The sequence below is a fragment of the Histoplasma capsulatum genome, genomic scaffold (genome assembly GCF_000149585.1).
Source record: "Histoplasma capsulatum NAm1 scaffold_1 genomic scaffold, whole genome shotgun sequence".
NCBI classification, from domain to species: Eukaryota; Fungi; Ascomycota; class Eurotiomycetes; order Onygenales; family Ajellomycetaceae; genus Histoplasma; species Histoplasma mississippiense.
In genome coordinates, this window is record NW_001813982.1 from 5045476 (window position 1) to 5063717 (window position 18242).

Sequence of the window (18242 nt, forward strand, 5' to 3'; positions counted from 1 at the left end):
AATATCTTCAATTGAGTCACATTGCTGAAGTCCCGCTCATGCTGATATTCAGATCAGTGTATAAGTTTGAATCACAGTGACATTGTAATAGGCGCAACGGAGATATCTATATTAGGAAATAGATACGTGGCGATAGATACGTGGCGATGGCAACATTATCTATATAATGCTCGCTGATATCCGTGGATTTTAGGAGATCAGCGATTAGCTTTGAACAATAGAGATTGCTACCTTTCTAATATCCTTTGTGCGTACTTCACACTACTCTTGTAATTACTCTTGTAGCCCATCTCTTAGAGACATCTCTATATTATGTTTAAAAATGAGATCTGACATCAGCTGCTCAGTTACAGTGATCATTTCAGAATTTCACATCAATGCTTTTGTAATCTGATTATGAATGAAGTTCATCTCATTTATTTTTATTGTCTGATTTGCTTGCTGTGTTTGTGTGACTGACATCATCTGAAAAAAACTGCTGCCTGCCACAGATGAGAAGAACTGTTGACAGTTTATCATTAAAAATTGAGTAAAAATCAGAATTAATTTCATCAGTCACTGCTCTCAATCAGATTGTGATATTTCAGAGTGAATCTTGTGAGACAACCACGTGTCTCGTGTAACGCTCTTACCCTATATAAAATGGTCCGCTTAGCTAGCAATTAATCAATCAAGCTTTACACCTTCCACAGGTTATGAGGCCCGTTTTGCGCACAACGCTGCCAATTCGGGATTCCTTGTCGATATAATCATTATTTAACTACTGCTTCATTCGATACGCCTTTCAGCGTTAAAATCGTCTTATTACACCCCTTTTGACGCGTTCTAGAAGTCTTGTTTTGATTCTACGCCGCTGCTCGCTTAGAGAAGCTTGCAGGGTGGAACGCACCAACGTTGCAAAAAAGCAAAAAAGAAAACACCCGATTGGCGACTACGACGCCACCGAAAGCTTATATTGGCAAGGACCTGATCCAAGAAGCCCTTAATAAGAAAAGAAAAGATTCAAGATGGCGGATCCTAGGCCCCATTGAACGCACCGCGTTACACGCTCGCAATCTCGCGTCCTGCCCTCTGGCTCAGTAGTGGCGGATGATGATATTCCCCCACGCCCAAGCTCTGCTCACGATCGCCCGCCAGGAGCATTTGAGAGCTCTATTAATGAGCCCGATCCTCCTGAAACGCCGTTCCGATTCGAAGCTGGATTGAATACAGCTCCTGACACAGTCAGGCCGTCGGCCCGACCTGTCCATCCTACCCGAACTACCCGACAGCTTGATGAGGCGGGCTCACATCATGACAATGGAGCCCGACGTTCTGAGGCCTTGCTTTCCGACGATATTGTGTCTGACCAGCAGATGCAACGTCTTATGGTGACTTTTGAGATGGAAAAGGAAAGACGTAAGGCCCTAGAGGAGAAACGCAAGACCGTTGAGCTCCAATTAAGATTAGAAGAAGTCCGCGAACGCAGGGCAGCTGCAGGCCAAATCCCATCTGCCGGCCATACGCCTACTACCCCTACGGGCCGAACGCCCACGTGGGATGCCAATCTTGGCGAAAAACTAGAATATAATTAATCTGTATGATCCGGATAGTCGTGTCGGCAAGGCAATCGCCCAATTCAAAGAAGATGTAAAATCAATGACCAAGCCGAATGCTCTGACCGGCACGTCAAATTTCCTCACATGGAACACGTCAATGAAGACCAAGCTGGTTGACGCGCAGTGCTGGGGTATAATAGAAAAGCAGCAGGTTCAGAACCCCCTGCAGGACCCCGAATGGGCTCCCTTTTGGGACGCCCGAAACCGTTGGACCTACGCGTTCATTTCGAACTCTTTGGGTGCGAACGTCAGGCCACGTTTCATAAAAAATGATGAGAATAGGATTGCTTACACCCTCTGGCGGGCAATTGAGGAGGAATACTCTATCCCCAAGACCCAGCTCCGCCGAGAGGCAGTCCTAGAATTCACATCGCTTGGTGGCACTCAGGTCACTAACGTGCACAGTTCCCCTGATAAGTTCCGTGCCGCGATCATGAAGTTGGAAATGATGGATGCTCACCCGCCTGACGCGTGGGTATTTGACATATTCTATTCCGCCCTTCCGAACGTTTGGAGGGGTTATGTACAGAAGAAGATTGAGAAGGCCCAAGAGTCCAAATCGATCCCGGTTGTATTGGACGTTCACCTTCTCATGGAGGAGATCCGATCTCGATTGGACCCTCCAAAAGATAAAAAGCCCGCACAATCGGTGGATACAGCTGCCAACGCTGCCCAATCGGGGGCCACAGCAGCTGCCGATTCCGCGAACAATAATAGCGCGAATACATCTAACTCGGCCCGTGGAGGTCGTTCCGGACGCGGTCGTGGCGGCTCCCGCGGCAGTGGCCGTGGTGGAGCTGGCAATCCGCCGACCTGCTCCGAGTGCAATAGATCCCACTTCGGCACTGTCTGTTGGTTTACGAATCCCGACCAGGCGCCCGATGATTGGAAGGCCAATAATGCTACTAAGTTAAAGGAGTTCAAGAGAAGAAGGAGAAGGCGAAGAAGGATAAGGACAATAGTGGGGGCAAGACCCAGTTAGTGATTACGGACGGGTCAGAGTCCTTTCAGATGGCGAACGTTGCAAAGGTTATAAACGTGCCGGCCTGCTTTGTGGAACCCCACAAGGATCCCCTAACCATATGGGATAGCGGCGCTGGCTGCCATATCGCGAGCGATAGATCACGATTTTCGACGCTTTTTACGATCGACGGTCCTACGGTCCAGGTGGCCAACAAGGCCGTTCTGAAGGTCCAAGGCGTCGGCATGGCATCCATCCCAGTCGGCGAGAGGTTGATTGAATTCAATCACGTATACTACGTGCCAGGACTGTCAGCTAACCTCATCTCCGCTGGGCTTATGGAACGCCAGGGCTATATTCGCCGTGATATGCACGTTGACGCTGGAAATTATTTTGAGTTCCTGTCCCCTACTGGCAATGACGTGTTCTATGCCAACCTTTCCCGCAATAATATTTACATCCTATCCGACAGTCCTCCGACGTTTGACGGCGTTATGAATGACCAAGAATATGGGGCGGTCGCGTACGTGGCTGTTCCGAAACCAAAGACAATTTCAACGGATTATGATCCGAACGCAGGGTCCCTAGGGCCGTTCAACCGTGAGGAGGTTGAGCAATTGATTAACCCCAAGGATCCGGATACGGATTCCTTCGTCATATCCCCACCTAACCGACTCCCTGCCGTGGTCCCGAAGCAACTGCCGTTTGATGAATGGCACCGTAGATTGGGCCATATCGGCGAAAATAATATATTGAAGATGGCCAGGGACCCTCGCTTCGGAATTGCCATTATCGGCCCGAAGAAGTTGTCATTCTGCGCCACGTGCGTCAAAGCCAAGCAGAGGCGCGCTACGTATAAGAATTCCGCACCACGCCGTGCCACTCGCAAAGCTCTTAAGATTTGGGTGGATATTTTCGGCGGAGGTGAGACTCTTGGAACCGAAAATGACATATCCTCCTACGCCGGCAAGAAGCTCGCCATGATCATTACGGATGACGCCACACGTATGAGGTGGGTGTTCCTTCTGGAACGCAAGGATGAAACGTTGAAATATCTGCGGATCTTCAACCAATTCATCAAGAATCTGCTGGGCCGCGGCATCGCGATTATACACTCCGATCGTGGCGAATTGAATTCGAACGCGGCTACGGCTTATATGCTCAGTGAGGGAATCAAATGGGAACCGACCCCCCCTCATACCCCGTAACAAGATGGGTTTCCGAACGTTCGATTGGGTTGATCATTGAGAAAGCCCGATCCCTATTAATAGATTCTTCCGCTCCCGAAAAGATGTAGGGTGAGGCGGTTATTGCGGCCACGGAGCTGCTTAACCTTATGCCAACCTCAACCCTTCTATACGGGGGCCCCGAAAATATGAAGCCGATTACCCCATATGAGGCATGGCTTGGAGCGCTCCCGTCGGCCCGTGGAATCCGCCGTTGGGGTTGCAAGGCGTTCCTAAAAATAATCCCAAAGCCCACGAATAAGATGGCCTCCCGATCACTAGAATTAACCTTTGTCGGCTACGATGGGTTCACTAATTATAGATTGGTTGATCCCTCCAATGGGCGTCTATACATATCCAAAGACGTCATTTTCCAAGAGGATCTCCACCTTGCAGACCCGTCAATTCCAACCGCAAAAGACCCGAAGGCCCTACCCACTGCGGCCCGCCAAGCGGCTGCGGCAATTCCTTCGGCGACCCCTGACCCATCGATTAATGATCTTTTCATCGATGAGGATATCCAACCCGAACGTCCGTTATTTCTAGTACCCACGAATAATTGGTGGATCGATTATGAAATTTCGGCGAGAATACCTACCTTTTTGGTGCAAAATACCCCGATTTCCCCGGATCCTTCAATAGAAATAGAGGATACCCCGACACCGTCAGGGAATATTACTGCAGTGGGGGAATCTTCAGTGGAGAATGGCCCTGAGACCGAAGACCTCCCTTCCGATCCTGAAATTGCAGGCCTACCGATTCCAAAGAACCTCACGCGTGCCAAAGCTTCCGCCGAATGGAAGTATTATTACAAGGCCTGTGTTAAAGAGGTTAATCGCCTAAAGCAGATTGGGGCCTGGCGACTGATTGAAAGATCCCCTAATATGGCAGTCCTTCGCGGCCAATGGGTGTTCGACAAGAAGTTCAATAATTTGGGTAAAGTCGTCCGCTATAAGGCCCGCTGGGTGGTCTGCGGCAATTATCAACAAAAGGGTGTCGACTATTCGAAGACCTTTGCACCCGTCGTTTCCGCCTCCACGTCCCGAGCTCTCATGGCAATCTCGGCATCCCGAGGGTGGCACGTTCTGCAAATCGATATGGTAACCGCGTTCTTGAACGCCCAACTGCCGGCCGACGAACGGATATATATGAGCCAGCCTACGGGCTTCCGTGAAGGTCGTGGCGATCTTGTTTGCGAATTAATGCAGGGACTCTACGGTCTTAAACAAGCAGCGCTTTTATGGTATGAGGAACTGCGAAGAATGCTATTGCAGTCAGGCTTCCGTGTCAGTCCTACGATGCTGGACTGTTCATTCATGACGCGAGAAAGGTCTATATGACTGTATACGTGGATGACGTACGCCTATACGGCCCGAAGATCGAAGATCTCAACTGGGCCAAGGCCGCAATCGCCGCTAATTACGAAATCAAGGATGTGGGCGATTCGAACCGATATTTGGGCATGAAGATTGAGCGGGATTCGACCTCCCTTACGTTGTCCCAACCCCTATTTATTACGAATCTTCTGGAGGAATTCGCTATGGATGACTGCCACCCTACGTCTACTCCCATAGAGGAGAACGTTGATTTCATGAATGACAATGAGGAACCGGTCGCTTATACGGCGGAATTTACCCTACGCTCCTATCAGTCAGGCATTGGATCCCTGCAATACCTTGCGACCAATACACGTCCTGACGTTAGCTTTGCAGCAGGCTTTCTAGGCCGATTCAGCGCCCGCCCTACCTCGAAGAATTGGGCCGCTTTCAAACGTACGCTCCGCTACTTGCAGGGCACGATTAATGCGGCTATTTTAACCTACTACAAAGACGCCGATATCGAACCCGTGGCGTACGCCGATGCCGATTGGGCCGGTAGGGATCCGGGATCCCGCTCAACTACCGGCTACATCATATATATGGCGGGGGGCCCCGTCGCCTGGCGAGGCTGCCGGCAGACAGGGGTCTCCAAATCATCAACCGAGGCCGAATATATCGCATCCTCCGAAGCCGCATATGAGCTCGTCTGCCTACAGGAGCTCCTAGAAGATGCCGGTTTCGTGCCGTCCCGCCTCAATAATCTGGATGCCGACGATCACCCCAACCCACCTCCGGCGAATGGCCTTGCTTATACGATTCATGCCGATAACAAGTCTGCCATCGAGCTATCCTCTTCCGAAGCGATTCCGCGCCGATCGAAGCATATAGAGGTCCGATTCCATATCCTTCGGGATCTCGTCCGCAAGAATGAGATATCGGTCCGGTACGTCCCATCCGCCGAGAACGCGGCAGACGGGTTAACCAAGCCGCTCGGAATGTTGAAATATACGCGTTGGAAGGAGATTATTAAGATGAAGGGATAGGGGGGTAAAAATTGATGGATTTGATTTTTTTAACTACTTCGTTTTTCCAGTTGTCTTTGTACCTGTACTTGATTTGAAGGCAAATTTTGTATGTAGCATTGTGTATAGTTACTATGGTGAGTGGGGGTGTCAGGTCAACTGCCCTGGCTTAGTAATCCTTCCACCATAATAACTTGCCACGTAGCTAGCAATCCTTCAATCAAGCATGCTTTACACCTTCCACATATATAGTTACATATAGAAATAGTGGTAGCGAGAGTATAATGGAAAGAGGTAAGAATAGACGAAGATATAAACAAAGATAATATAATAATAAGGAAATATTAAACGAGTGCATTACAAGAAGCTATCAATCAATTATAAATCAATATTTAATTCTTTAAAAATTTTATATAATTTTTAAAACTTTCATTTTACTTTGTTTAATAAATTATCTGATATTTAATTATATCTTATTTAAAGCTTTTATTTTATATTAATTCTATAATATTACTACAATATTATTCATCTTTTTCATTGATATAATTATTCTCTATTAATAATTGTAAATTATATAACTTGAGAATTGTAAGGGGCGTACTTTGATTAATGGCTAACACTATTCTAATACAGTTTACAAATTGATTAAAGAAAGAAAAAAAGAGAAAAAAGATCAGAAGAGAAGATTGTATAAAGAAAGGGATTTTTATAAAGAAAGAAATGAAATGGAAGAATATTGAAGATCACATTATAATGAAGTGCGGAGCGGAAGAACATTAAAAGTTACGCGGAGGAATCGTTAGAACTACACATAGAACTAACGTGACTCACCACCCAACGAACTCCAAAAAGCGCTCTATAGAGCCGTTAATTTTCAACTGTAGCACAACAATGCAAGAAGATATTAATATTATTTATTAAAGATTAAAACTATATGTAGAATACATCATATAAATATATATGATTAATTCAGAGAACGATTGCTTGGCCTAATAATCCGCCCGGAACGTGAAACTCGTGGTTTTGAAACGGTCGAATCGGATCGCGGCGTAGAAGGTTTCAGAGAAGGAATATCATTTGATTCCACTGGGGGGACCTGCGTGCGGCACTTATTACCGCTTTTAGAAGGTTGTATAGAGCTTCTACGGTGTTTTGAGCCCACTGTTGATCTTCTTGTAGGCCTCTTTGAGGCCTCCGCGAGTGCCTTCTTTGCCAACTGTGCTTCATGACGTTTAGCAGCACGTTCTTCCTTCTCTTTTTGCAGTTGAAGCTTCTGTTCATCTCGCCGTTGCTTCTCTATACAACGTTTAGCTGCAGCTGCAGCTTTGGCCTCCTCACGGCGTTGAGCAGCTTCTAAACGTTCCTTCTCACGTTGTTCCTTCCGCTCCATGAGCTCTGCCTGCTTTTGCTCACGAAGAATCGCTCGTTGAAGCTTCATATCCTCCTTGCGTGCCTGATCATCGATTTTCGCAGTTTCATTAGCATCTGCTTGCTCCCTCGCGGCCTGCACCTTTGTGGGAGAAAAGAATTGAGCAAGTGAGGGATTTGATGGATTAAGCAACCCCATACGCTTACCCCGTTTGCGTCGCCTTCTCTCATTATTTAGAGCAGTCTGAAGATTCTTATTCTCTATTAAGAGAACCTCTCTGTCCAGAGCAATATTCTCCCCAGCGCGGAGAATTTTTTTAATATCAACTGAAAGTCGGCGGTGACGTTGACTTGCCTGCTTTATCAGGCCTCGCAAAGCTCGTATAGATGTAGGTGTACGCTGCTGAAGCAGTTCCGGGGGTGTAAGTGGACGTGGTTGAATCTTTTTGAGAACGCGGGCAGGATCTATAGGATGTATGCCAGTGGCCATGAAGGCAGATTTGATATTTTCCGCAGTTGTAGAGATTTATGCAGCACGAAATAATCGCCAAAAATCTCGCTTTGTAGTCCGAATAAAGCCATAGCCAGAACGTGTATAGGAATCTAGTTGATCTGAATATGCCTTTGCAAGTGGGCCAAATATTCCAACATCTAGCGGCTGTAAACGGTGTGTAGAGTGGGGAGGAAGAATAGCAAGCAAAATTCGATTCTGATCCGCATAATCAATGAATGCCATATTTATATGAGATGAATGGCCATCTAATATAAGCAGGCGGTAATGATTTCTTGCTTTTTGCTTTGTATGAGGATCAAACACCTGTTTCAGCCAGGTTAACCCATATTCATCATTACTCCATCCATTTTCTGAAGCAGCGAAGTATGCCTGATCCTTTTTAGGATCAAAATCTTCAAGCCACTATCTTGCATATCTCTTGATTCCCCGCGGTAAATGAGTGCAGGTGGAATTGTAGTTCCATCTGCACAAATACCGGCAAGCAGAGAAATGAATTCTCTACTGCCATCCTGCACTGCTCCAATTGTATGCTTCCGTTTGAGAGCTTCTATAGAAACGATTCGCTTGAGGGTACGAAGGAGGCCAAGAAGAAAGCCTTTTTCATCGAAATTGTAGGTGTTCTGGGGTAGGATATCATACTGCTTGATCTTCTCCTGCAACTATTCAATAGAAGTCAGCAAAAAGCTCATGGAATTGCACGCGAAAAGAAGCAAAAAAACTGCAATTACAAGAGTAAAGAAGTGTTCAAAATAGTAGCTATTATCTGCCTGCTTTCTCTTTTGATCCAGAGCACGAAGATAGATGCTCTTGATCTTTGCTTTATGCCGCTCACAAAAGCGAGACACCCAGTTGATTCCTACTTGCATTTTGGTGATCTCAAATACAAAATTGCGCAGTATTTGAGGTGTCACAGGGAAGCCGCGATCGGATAACTGATTAATATGAAATAGGAGGCGTTGTTCTTCAGTATTCGTGAGATTCTGACAGTAGATTGATGTTGCCTCTGTTCTGGAGACCTGTTGACCTTTGAACCGCCGCATCAAGGTAACGCGATTGATTCCGAATTCCTTTGCAACCTCAGCATATTTAGGAATCAATTGTCGATTCAATTGAGCGATCGCTTGCTCTATAATTGCTTCGTTGGGTGGCATGGTGGGTGGTTGAAGTTGAAGAGTTGCAGGGATTCATGGGAAAAATAGGAGTTCGTTGGGTGGATGAGTTCGTTGGGTGGTGAGTCACGTTACACATGGGCGGAGCAGAGATTACACAGAAGAATTGTTAGAAGCTATGAAAGCACAAAACAGAGTTGTGAGAAGTTGATTGCGCAAGCTAACTACTAACAGATGCTAACCCGTCACAAGAATTCATCTTTATTATCTTCATTGAAGGGATTAAACAGTGAGTTTTCAAGCTGAATAAGCAAGCGCAAGCGAGCGATTTGCGGCTTGTATTTAAGGGCGTGTTCGGATGCACGTACAATCTCACAAAACCTGCACGCAAAAAGTGGATATTAATACCATTATTACCATTTTAGCATGCTGCTGATGTCATATTCAGAGGCTTACTAAATATCTACTAAACATCTAGGGCCCTGATTATAGAGAGTCCCCTCCACTTACACAACCTTACACAAGGTAAAACCATCTCATGAGAAGGTCTTAGATGTGTGTAGCTTACATGATCTTATACACCCTCTATCTAGCCTATTTCAGTTAGAATTCTCCACTTTTCAGTTTAAATAGCTGGTTGAAGTCTAATCCTGTGTAAATGGGGAATATAGAAAATACTAGATGTTTTTGAGTAGGTAAAGCTGTGTAAGAGTGTATTTGAGTGTGTAAGAGCATACAGACCAGAGAAGTGGGTCTCTTATAAGACCTTACACGAGGTTAAACAGAACAACCGAACACGCCCTTAGAATTATAATTAAATGTTAAAGTGAAGTCTCCACTTATTTAAACCAATTAAAGATGTAAAAATCTCCTCTATATTAATAAAATCATCGAAAATAAAGCCACTGTTTTGAACACATTGATATTTAATGATTTCAATTATAAAATTTTATAATTTTCTTCTTTTTTAAGCTTTACCCGAGTTTTAAAAGACATTATTTCATTTTATCTAATAAAATTAAAAGTTAACACTGTTATTAAAATCACTTTCATGACATTTAATTGTAATATAAGTACAAATAATAGTTAAACTAATTTATAACAAGATATAATGTATTTATATATATTTAATATTTTTAATATATTAAAAAGAATAATTGTATATATTAAATTTAATATTATATATTATTTTATTATTTTTATTATGAAGTTTATTTTCTTAATTTTACAAATTATATTTTCTATAATAATGCAAGAAATATTAGCACAAGTAAGTACTGTAAATTTATTGTTATAAATAATCAATATCATTGTTTTATATAATATTATTAAATTTTATAATAAAATGAAGTATAAAATCTAATAAATTACTTGAACATTTAGAAAATATCTGTTAATGAAGTTAAATCTATTACTGATAATAATAATAATAATAACAATTTAGTGAATAATTGGCGAACATATACTTCTTCAAAAGATTTAACTAATTATATTATACCATCATCATCAAATACTTTAATATCATCAAATTTCCCTACATTAAATTCAAATAAAAATGAAAAACAATCTATGTTCAGACCTAATTCTTTATTAAATAACCGCTTTGTTTATTGTGAAGAGCTTTTTTGTGAATGTAATGAAGAATGCTTGGTTCTTCTTTGTGGTCCGTGTCTTGAAAGTCCTGAAGATGACAATCAAAAAATTTGTACAAGCCTTCATTAATTATTAAATTGACTGAGTAACCATGCATGGGACTAGAATTAAATATTTTATCACTGATTTCATCAAATATCTTAATTCTAATCCCATATAGTGTTTATTAAATTAATCGTTTTTCACTGTTTAAATAATGATATATTGATGTGACAGATTTGTAGAACGTCTAAGTGGTTGTATTAGCATGTAGGTAGCTGAGGCATATATGTGCGGTGCGCTAGTCCGTGATAGGCAGCCTAGAGCCAACACCTCCCTCGGACTAGCAGCCATATAGATATCATCTATCTAGAAATCCCATTATACATGAAATTGCAAAATCAAATCAAACAATCAAATCAAGTAAATCAGACAAATCAAGCAATCTATCAATCAGGTTGTTGTTTCCACTTCTTCAACTGACTGTAATACCCTTCTTCTTTCATATAACCTGGCTGGTTTTTTAAGAGCTCATCTCCATCCAAAGAAATTGCAGTGTATAATCCTTGACTAGGTTGGCTGATGATAAGATCCTTCTCTTTATCTTGTTCTTTATCTCTCTCTTTACTTTTGTTCTTTGATTCCTTCATCATCTTAATCTTTTCCTTATTATTTCCCCTCCATTCAGCATCTGCTAGATGAGGGTTCTTGAGCCAGCAGATATCAGCAATGTGACCAGTTCTTTCACAGTAGTAGCACTGACGGCTATCCCATCGGTTGGTATGACCACCAGCAGTGATAGCGGCAGCGGTGGTGGTGGTGGTGTTCCGGGTGGTGGTAGTGGTAGCACGGGCAGCAAGCTGACTGTCGGAACTGGATAATGTCCGAATATTGACCCAAATACTGAATATCAAAATAGAAAATAAATTATTGAATTGATTATTATTACTCCGATAATTACATGATAAGTAGGCAGTATTTATAAGGAAGAATATGCTTGATTATACAAGCGGGGCAGTGCTCTAATGCGCAGCAAGGCAATTTTGAAAAAGGCGAAGCAAAATAGGCAACAAGGCAGATTATAGCATGATGTCATCTCTGATCCTTGATATACGAGATATCTTAACATCTGTTAGTAGTTAGCTTGCACAATCAACACCTCACAACTCTGCTTCCCCGGTGGCCGAATGGGTAATGCGGCCACCAGGTAGCACCTTGGCGTGGGGACCCAAGGTGCGTGGGAGGGATTACATTCAGAGCCAACTTCTCAGCTTCTAAAATAAAAAGATGTAAACTTGTTGAATAGATATTTTCAGATAAATTTATTATCTGATTTAATTTATTGTTTCTGAGCTGAAAATCTGTATCATGAATATCAATCCTGTCTTTCATTAATTTTTCTATATTATTGTTATTTTTGATAACATTCAACACTAAGCATTCCTCCTGTATAATCAACTCTTGCCTATATTTAACATCACACAAAAACTCATTATAAGCACTGCTTGTATATGAGTATAAAAAGGAATAATAATAATAATAATTACAACTCTGTTTCATATTTATATAACTTCTAACAATTCTTTTATATAATTTTCATTCTGCATCTATGTAGTTTTAATGATTCCTTTATATAACTTTTAACATTCTTTCACTTCACATTTCATTACAGCACAATCTCTGATATTTTTTTATTTCATTTTTTTTTTTATAAAAATCTTTTTATATAATTCTTTTTTTTTTGATCTTCTTTTTCTTTTTTGCTTTAATCAATTCATAAACTATATTAGAATAATGCTAACTGTTAATTGAAATATATTTTTTATATTATAAATTGATTTTTCTATATTTAAGATCTGAGTGTCTCATCATTAATTTTTACATTTAAATATATTATTATATTAAAAGATATAAATATCTATCATTAAGTATATAAATTATTATATTTAAATATTTATGATAATTAAATTTATTCATAAAAAGATCTGAGTGTTTATAAAATTGTAACACTGAAAATGGCATTCATAAAAGAGCTTGATAAACTTAGCATCACGATACTGTAAATAATATTCATAAAAGGTTTGAATATTTATAAATATATTTTTGAAATTATATATTTTTAAATATTAAAATGAGCTATCAACAAATCTATGATCATGCATTGCATTTAAATATAATGAATGATGTAAGAGGTGTACTTCGATTAACAGCTAGCATTATTTTAATAGAATTTACAGATTGTTTAAAGAAAGAAAACGAAAGAAGATCAGAAAAAAAAATTGTATGAAGAGATTTTTATAAAAAAAAAAATAAAATAAAAAAATATTAAAGATTGTATTGTAATAAGATGCAGAGTGAAAGAATGTTGAGAGTTATATAATGAAATTATTAAAATTATATATATGTGAAGAGAAGATTATATGAAAGAATTGATAGAAATTATATAAATATAGAATAGAGTCATAAAATGTTGATTGTTTAAATTAATTATTATCAAATATTAATTCATCACATTATTTCTCTCTATCAGAATGAGTGAGGATTTGTAGATGTTAAGAGCAGCAGTGTTTTTCATGATAAATGCAGATGTTCAGATTGAATGATAATATAATATTTTACTCATTTAATAAAATATTCACAATAATGATGATTGATTCTATTATTGAGAATTGCTTCAATCTCTTATTTAAATTCATTATCATCTTTTATAATGATGAATGATTATCAGTTGAAGATCTTTTGTGAAGAAAACAAATCTTCAGCTATGAATTGAAGCAGATTTATATGAAAAATATTATGAATGTCAAATGGAATGTTGAATTGATAATTAAGAATATTTAACGCTTTTATTATTATATATTTGATATGATAATAATTTAACATATACAAGAGATGATCTGTTTTTATATTTTTGAAATTCAATTAAATTTTATTTTTTATACAATATTGAATTGCAGAACTTTTTTTGATGTTCATTTAATTTTTATAATTTTATTAAATATTGATTATTGAAGCTTCTATTCATTCATAAGTTTTCTTGAATTTGTTTCTGATATTTTTTACGGTTTGTATGAGACTGCAGATATATACAGTTTCTCAAAAAATCTCAGAAAAATTTAAAAATCTCTAGATTATATTTATATAAAAGAAAAAATAAGCTTGTATCAGTTTTAGCAGAATTTCAGCTGTGTATAATTATTTTAATATATGACAGCAAGCTGCTTCAATTATCTTATATGTAATTACAGAACTTTCAAAAATTATTCTTAATTGTTTATATCATTTACTTAACAATTTCTTCAATCTTTAAATACTCCATTGTTGACAGCTTTTACTTCATCTTTAATAATTGATAAATATAAGTTTAAAATGTGTTGATAAAGTGATGGTTTATATCTGATATAATGAATAAAAGTAAATCATATATATAATAAAATGAGCTTTTGATAAAAACATCTGCAACAATCTCAGCATTCATCTTATCACAGAACTGTAATATCACACTTTTGTTGAAACAATTAACAATGATTAGAATCTTTGTCAAATCTTTACTCTGAGATAAAAACACTACAAAATCAATAATTATATCTCATTATATTTATTCAGAAATAAGTAGTGACTTTAGCATTTTTTTTTCAATGCTCATATCATGCTGTCATTGAGCTGTAATAATTGTAATTGTGTATGAATTGATATATGTCATTCAATATGTTTTAGTCAGTAGAAGTTTTGAATGATGATGCTGTATATGATCTCACACTTTAAATGCTCAATTATTAATAAGTCATGAATTTCTTGCATAATTTGTGTTTATAAAGATTCTGAATTAAAGACTCATCATTTATTTTAAAAATATAAATAATTGTCATCATCAATTAAATATACTAAGATGTCTATTCTTGAGTATATATCTGCGAAGAATTATAACGTTTTGTTTCTTACAGCTTCAGCAATTTATTATCAGATCTTGTTTACTTTTACTACTTTTCCTCATTATTCTTCAAGCAAAAGATCTTCAGCTCAGAATTGATTAATATATTTATAGAGTTTATTTGATTGTATAAAACTTTTTATGATTGCAAAGTTGATTAATTAATGCTTTCAATGCTTTCATCTATCATCTAAATCATCAGATAACATATTTTGTTCTTGATAAAATAAAGCATTCACAAAGACATTCTCCACTTCTGATTAGGAACAAATCATAATGAGAAATGGTTAAGAAACAACAATCAATATATATATTTCTTAATAAGTTTATAAATGATTGTGATGTATTTTTGATTTTTATAATCAGTGATGATTTTAAACTTCTCAATGCTCATAAACTTCAACTCTCATTTCTCTAGACGTTGTATAATAATGAAAATTTTTTTATCATAAATTTTATAATTACATTTGATGAAAGACATCTTTTTAAAGATAAATATATAGAGTTATAAAATATTTTCATTATTATATTACATCAATGCTTCTTCAATCATGTAGCTGAAGAAGTTTGTTTCAAAAATTATATATTTATTTGAATTAAATGATCGCAATAGTAAAATACTTGTGAATATATTTTTTAGCTTCTTAAAAACTGTGTTTATTTCATCAGTTTATTGAAATACAGCATTCTGTTAAATCAAATCTGCTAATGATTTATGATATCTGAAAAGTTCTTGATAAATCTTCAGTAGAAGTTGTTGAATTCTAAAAAGCTTTTAATTTTTTTTACTAAAATTGATATCTTTTAATTAAGAATTGCTTTCTTTTTTTTCAAATTCATGTGCATATCTTTTTCAGCTTTAATGATGAAATTCAAATAAATTATAAATTTAATTTTAAAATTGCATTTATCAATATTCATTTACAATTTAGCTTCATACAAATGATTGAGTATTTATCATACATGTTTACAATGCTTTATGGGTGATTTGTTGATAAAGATTAAGATATCATTCATGTACATTGATTTGATTGCATTAAATAAATTTTATAAAACTCAGTTAATATACTTTTGAAATGTGATTAAGATGTTCATCAATATGAAAAAAGTCACTGTTCATTTATATAATTTATAATATATACAGAAAATAGTTAATCATTTGTCAACTTTATTATTTTTATTTTATAGATGACTACAGAGATGTCAAGTTTTGTAAATCACTTCATTTTTTTTATTCATTTAAATATTTCATTAATGGGTGAAAGAGGATATTGATCTTTTCAGATAATTTTATTAAATTCTCAATGATCAATATAGAATTGTAAGTTTTTTTTTTTTTAATTTCTTTATAAATAATACAGATGCTGTAGTAAATAAATTGTTAATGTAAATGAAGATTTTATTCAATAATTCATTAAATGTTTTTTACAAAATAAAAAACTTGTTGTGTGATATATTGTAGAGAAAACTTCAAAGCAGTTGTGAATTCTTACTGTATTTTTTAATGAATTTGCTTGTATAATTTATACTGTGTTCTTATTGAGAAGGAAGCTTTTCAACTGCTTTTTTATTAAATATATCTGTGTAATTCTCATATAATTCAGAGAGTTCTTTATAGAGCTTTTTAAAATTCTTAAATTTTAACTTATTTAATGTTTTTATAATATTCATCACATTGATGATGAACATTTTAATGTATTTCTTTTTATATAATTAATATGTTAATAGTTTGAATGCTTCTGCTAATATTTAAATGAGATCAGTGATTTTATTGACATTTTTTTTATAGATGTGATTGTCTTCTGAGAAAGTAAAATAACAATTATGAGTGTTCAACAAAGTTTTCAATTTTGTGAATCATAATAAACTGAATATTAAATTGTATTTGAGGTTTTGTATCTTATATATATACACATTTTCTTATATTCTTCTATGTTGATATTAAATCTTATCATATTGTCGAAGATGAATCCTTTAAGATCATAAAATTTATTGAATTTATATAATTTAAAGAAAGAAATACACTGAAGCTTATTGTAATGCACTCGTTTATTATTTCCTTATTATTATATTATCTTTGTTTATATCTTCGTCTATTCTTACCTCTTTCCATTATACTCTCGCTACCACTATTTCTGTATGTATATATATATGGATGCATGTATTTCGCACATCTTCTTTCTCTTTCTTGTCCTCTTCAGCGATTAGCTACAACTACAACTACAACTTCAACTTCAACTATACTACTACTATAATTATTATTATCTTCCACTACACTATATACTATCTTCTACTATTCACTCTTCACACTGTCATCACCCCTCACAGTTTCGCACATCTTCTTTCTCTTTCTTTTCCTCTTCAGCGATTAGCTACAACTACAACTACAACTTCAACTTCAACTATACTACTACTATAATTATTATTATCTTCCACTACACTATATACTATCTTCTACTATTCACTCTTCACACTGTCATCACCCCTCACACTTATGCTTCTCTATCAGCTAAGTGTTTATAAAAGTATAATGAAGAAAACTGCTGTCTATCATTGCTTGTATATTGATTAGATTATTTACAATAACAGAGATTATAATTATATTTATTTGCATCTTTTATTCAAATCTTCAACTAGCTTCTTTGTTCTTGAATTTTTATTCATATTTTAAAATGAGAGCTCTTGTTTTCTCTGCTCTTATTTATTCATAGATGGCGCGATGTTTACATATATGAAAGACTTGTTTGAAATGACTGGGTTTAAACATTGATTTGGAAAGTGGTCTGATTTGTTGCAGTGTATGCAGACTTCTTTAACAATTCAATTAATGATATTTTTATCTAAAATGTTGAGAATTCTTGAATGTTCTCCATTCACATGAAGAACTCACTTCATTAATTCTAATTCAGAGGTGAAAAATACTGTAGAATAATTTAAAGTTTATAAATTCATTTATTGAAATACTCTGTGATTGTGAAACATATGAAATTGAGACAGATTGTTGTTCAGTAAATGAAGATCAATACAGTATTCACTATAAATTATAAGTTTTAAACATTCTATACTTTGATTATGCAGTTGATCATTTAAATCATTGAATAATATATTGATTTTGATAACATCATTTCAGTTCTGCTCATCTGCTTCTAGATATTTGTAATTATTATTATTATTATTATTTATTATACTCCGCCTTCATCCAATGGATATGCGGTTCTGCTACCATATGTCTAGCTAGGAAAACCCCACTGCGCCTTGGCGCAGGGGGGTGAAAAACCTTGCGCACAGTGGTGTTAACTATCCTGTTCATCTGCAGGGTACCGGGCAAGTCAGCTAGAGCTGTTCCTTGCAATGTGAGCGGGAACAAAGGAAAAGGAATTAGAGAACGCATAGTAACAAAAGAAAGGAAGAAGGGAGGGACAGATAGCAGGCGCTGTTAGGATAGAAGGGAGTGACAGGAGGGGGTAGAGGGGATTGACAGAAGGGGTAGATAGAGGAGATTATACGGCAAGGTGAGGAGATGATGAGGGGATGAAAATGAGGTGGTGCAAATGAGGTGGAG

The 18242-nt window shown here is 37.0% G+C and overlaps 4 protein-coding genes across 4 annotated transcripts; 2 read left to right on the forward strand and 2 right to left on the reverse strand.

Annotated features, from left to right (window-relative positions):
* Positions 1–1355: 1355 nt before the first annotated feature.
* HCAG_01422 (predicted protein) lies at positions 1356–3767 on the forward strand (the record flags this gene model as incomplete). The annotated part of the gene is made up of 3 exons (XM_001544325.1): positions 1356–1534; positions 1593–2449; positions 2509–3767. The coding sequence occupies 3 exons, from the start codon at positions 1356–1358 to the stop codon at positions 3765–3767; spliced, it is 2295 nt and encodes a 764-aa protein (XP_001544375.1).
* A 281-nt stretch (positions 3768–4048) lies between these two features.
* HCAG_01423 (predicted protein) lies at positions 4049–6147 on the forward strand (the record flags this gene model as incomplete). The annotated part of the gene is made up of 2 exons (XM_001544326.1): positions 4049–5071; positions 5164–6147. 2 exons carry the CDS (start codon positions 4049–4051, stop codon positions 6145–6147), a joined length of 2007 nt encoding a protein of 668 aa, XP_001544376.1.
* Positions 6148–7268: 1121 nt separating this feature from the next.
* HCAG_01424 (predicted protein) lies at positions 7269–7984 on the reverse strand (the record flags this gene model as incomplete). The annotated part of the gene is made up of 2 exons (XM_001544327.1): positions 7269–7342; positions 7465–7984. The coding sequence occupies 2 exons, from the start codon at positions 7982–7984 to the stop codon at positions 7269–7271; spliced, it is 594 nt and encodes a 197-aa protein (XP_001544377.1).
* A 341-nt stretch (positions 7985–8325) lies between these two features.
* Positions 8326–9159, reverse strand: HCAG_01425 (predicted protein; the record flags this gene model as incomplete). Its single annotated transcript, XM_001544328.1, has 2 exons — positions 8326–8667; positions 8869–9159. 2 exons carry the CDS (start codon positions 9157–9159, stop codon positions 8326–8328), a joined length of 633 nt encoding a protein of 210 aa, XP_001544378.1.
* Positions 9160–18242: the final 9083 nt, after the last annotated feature.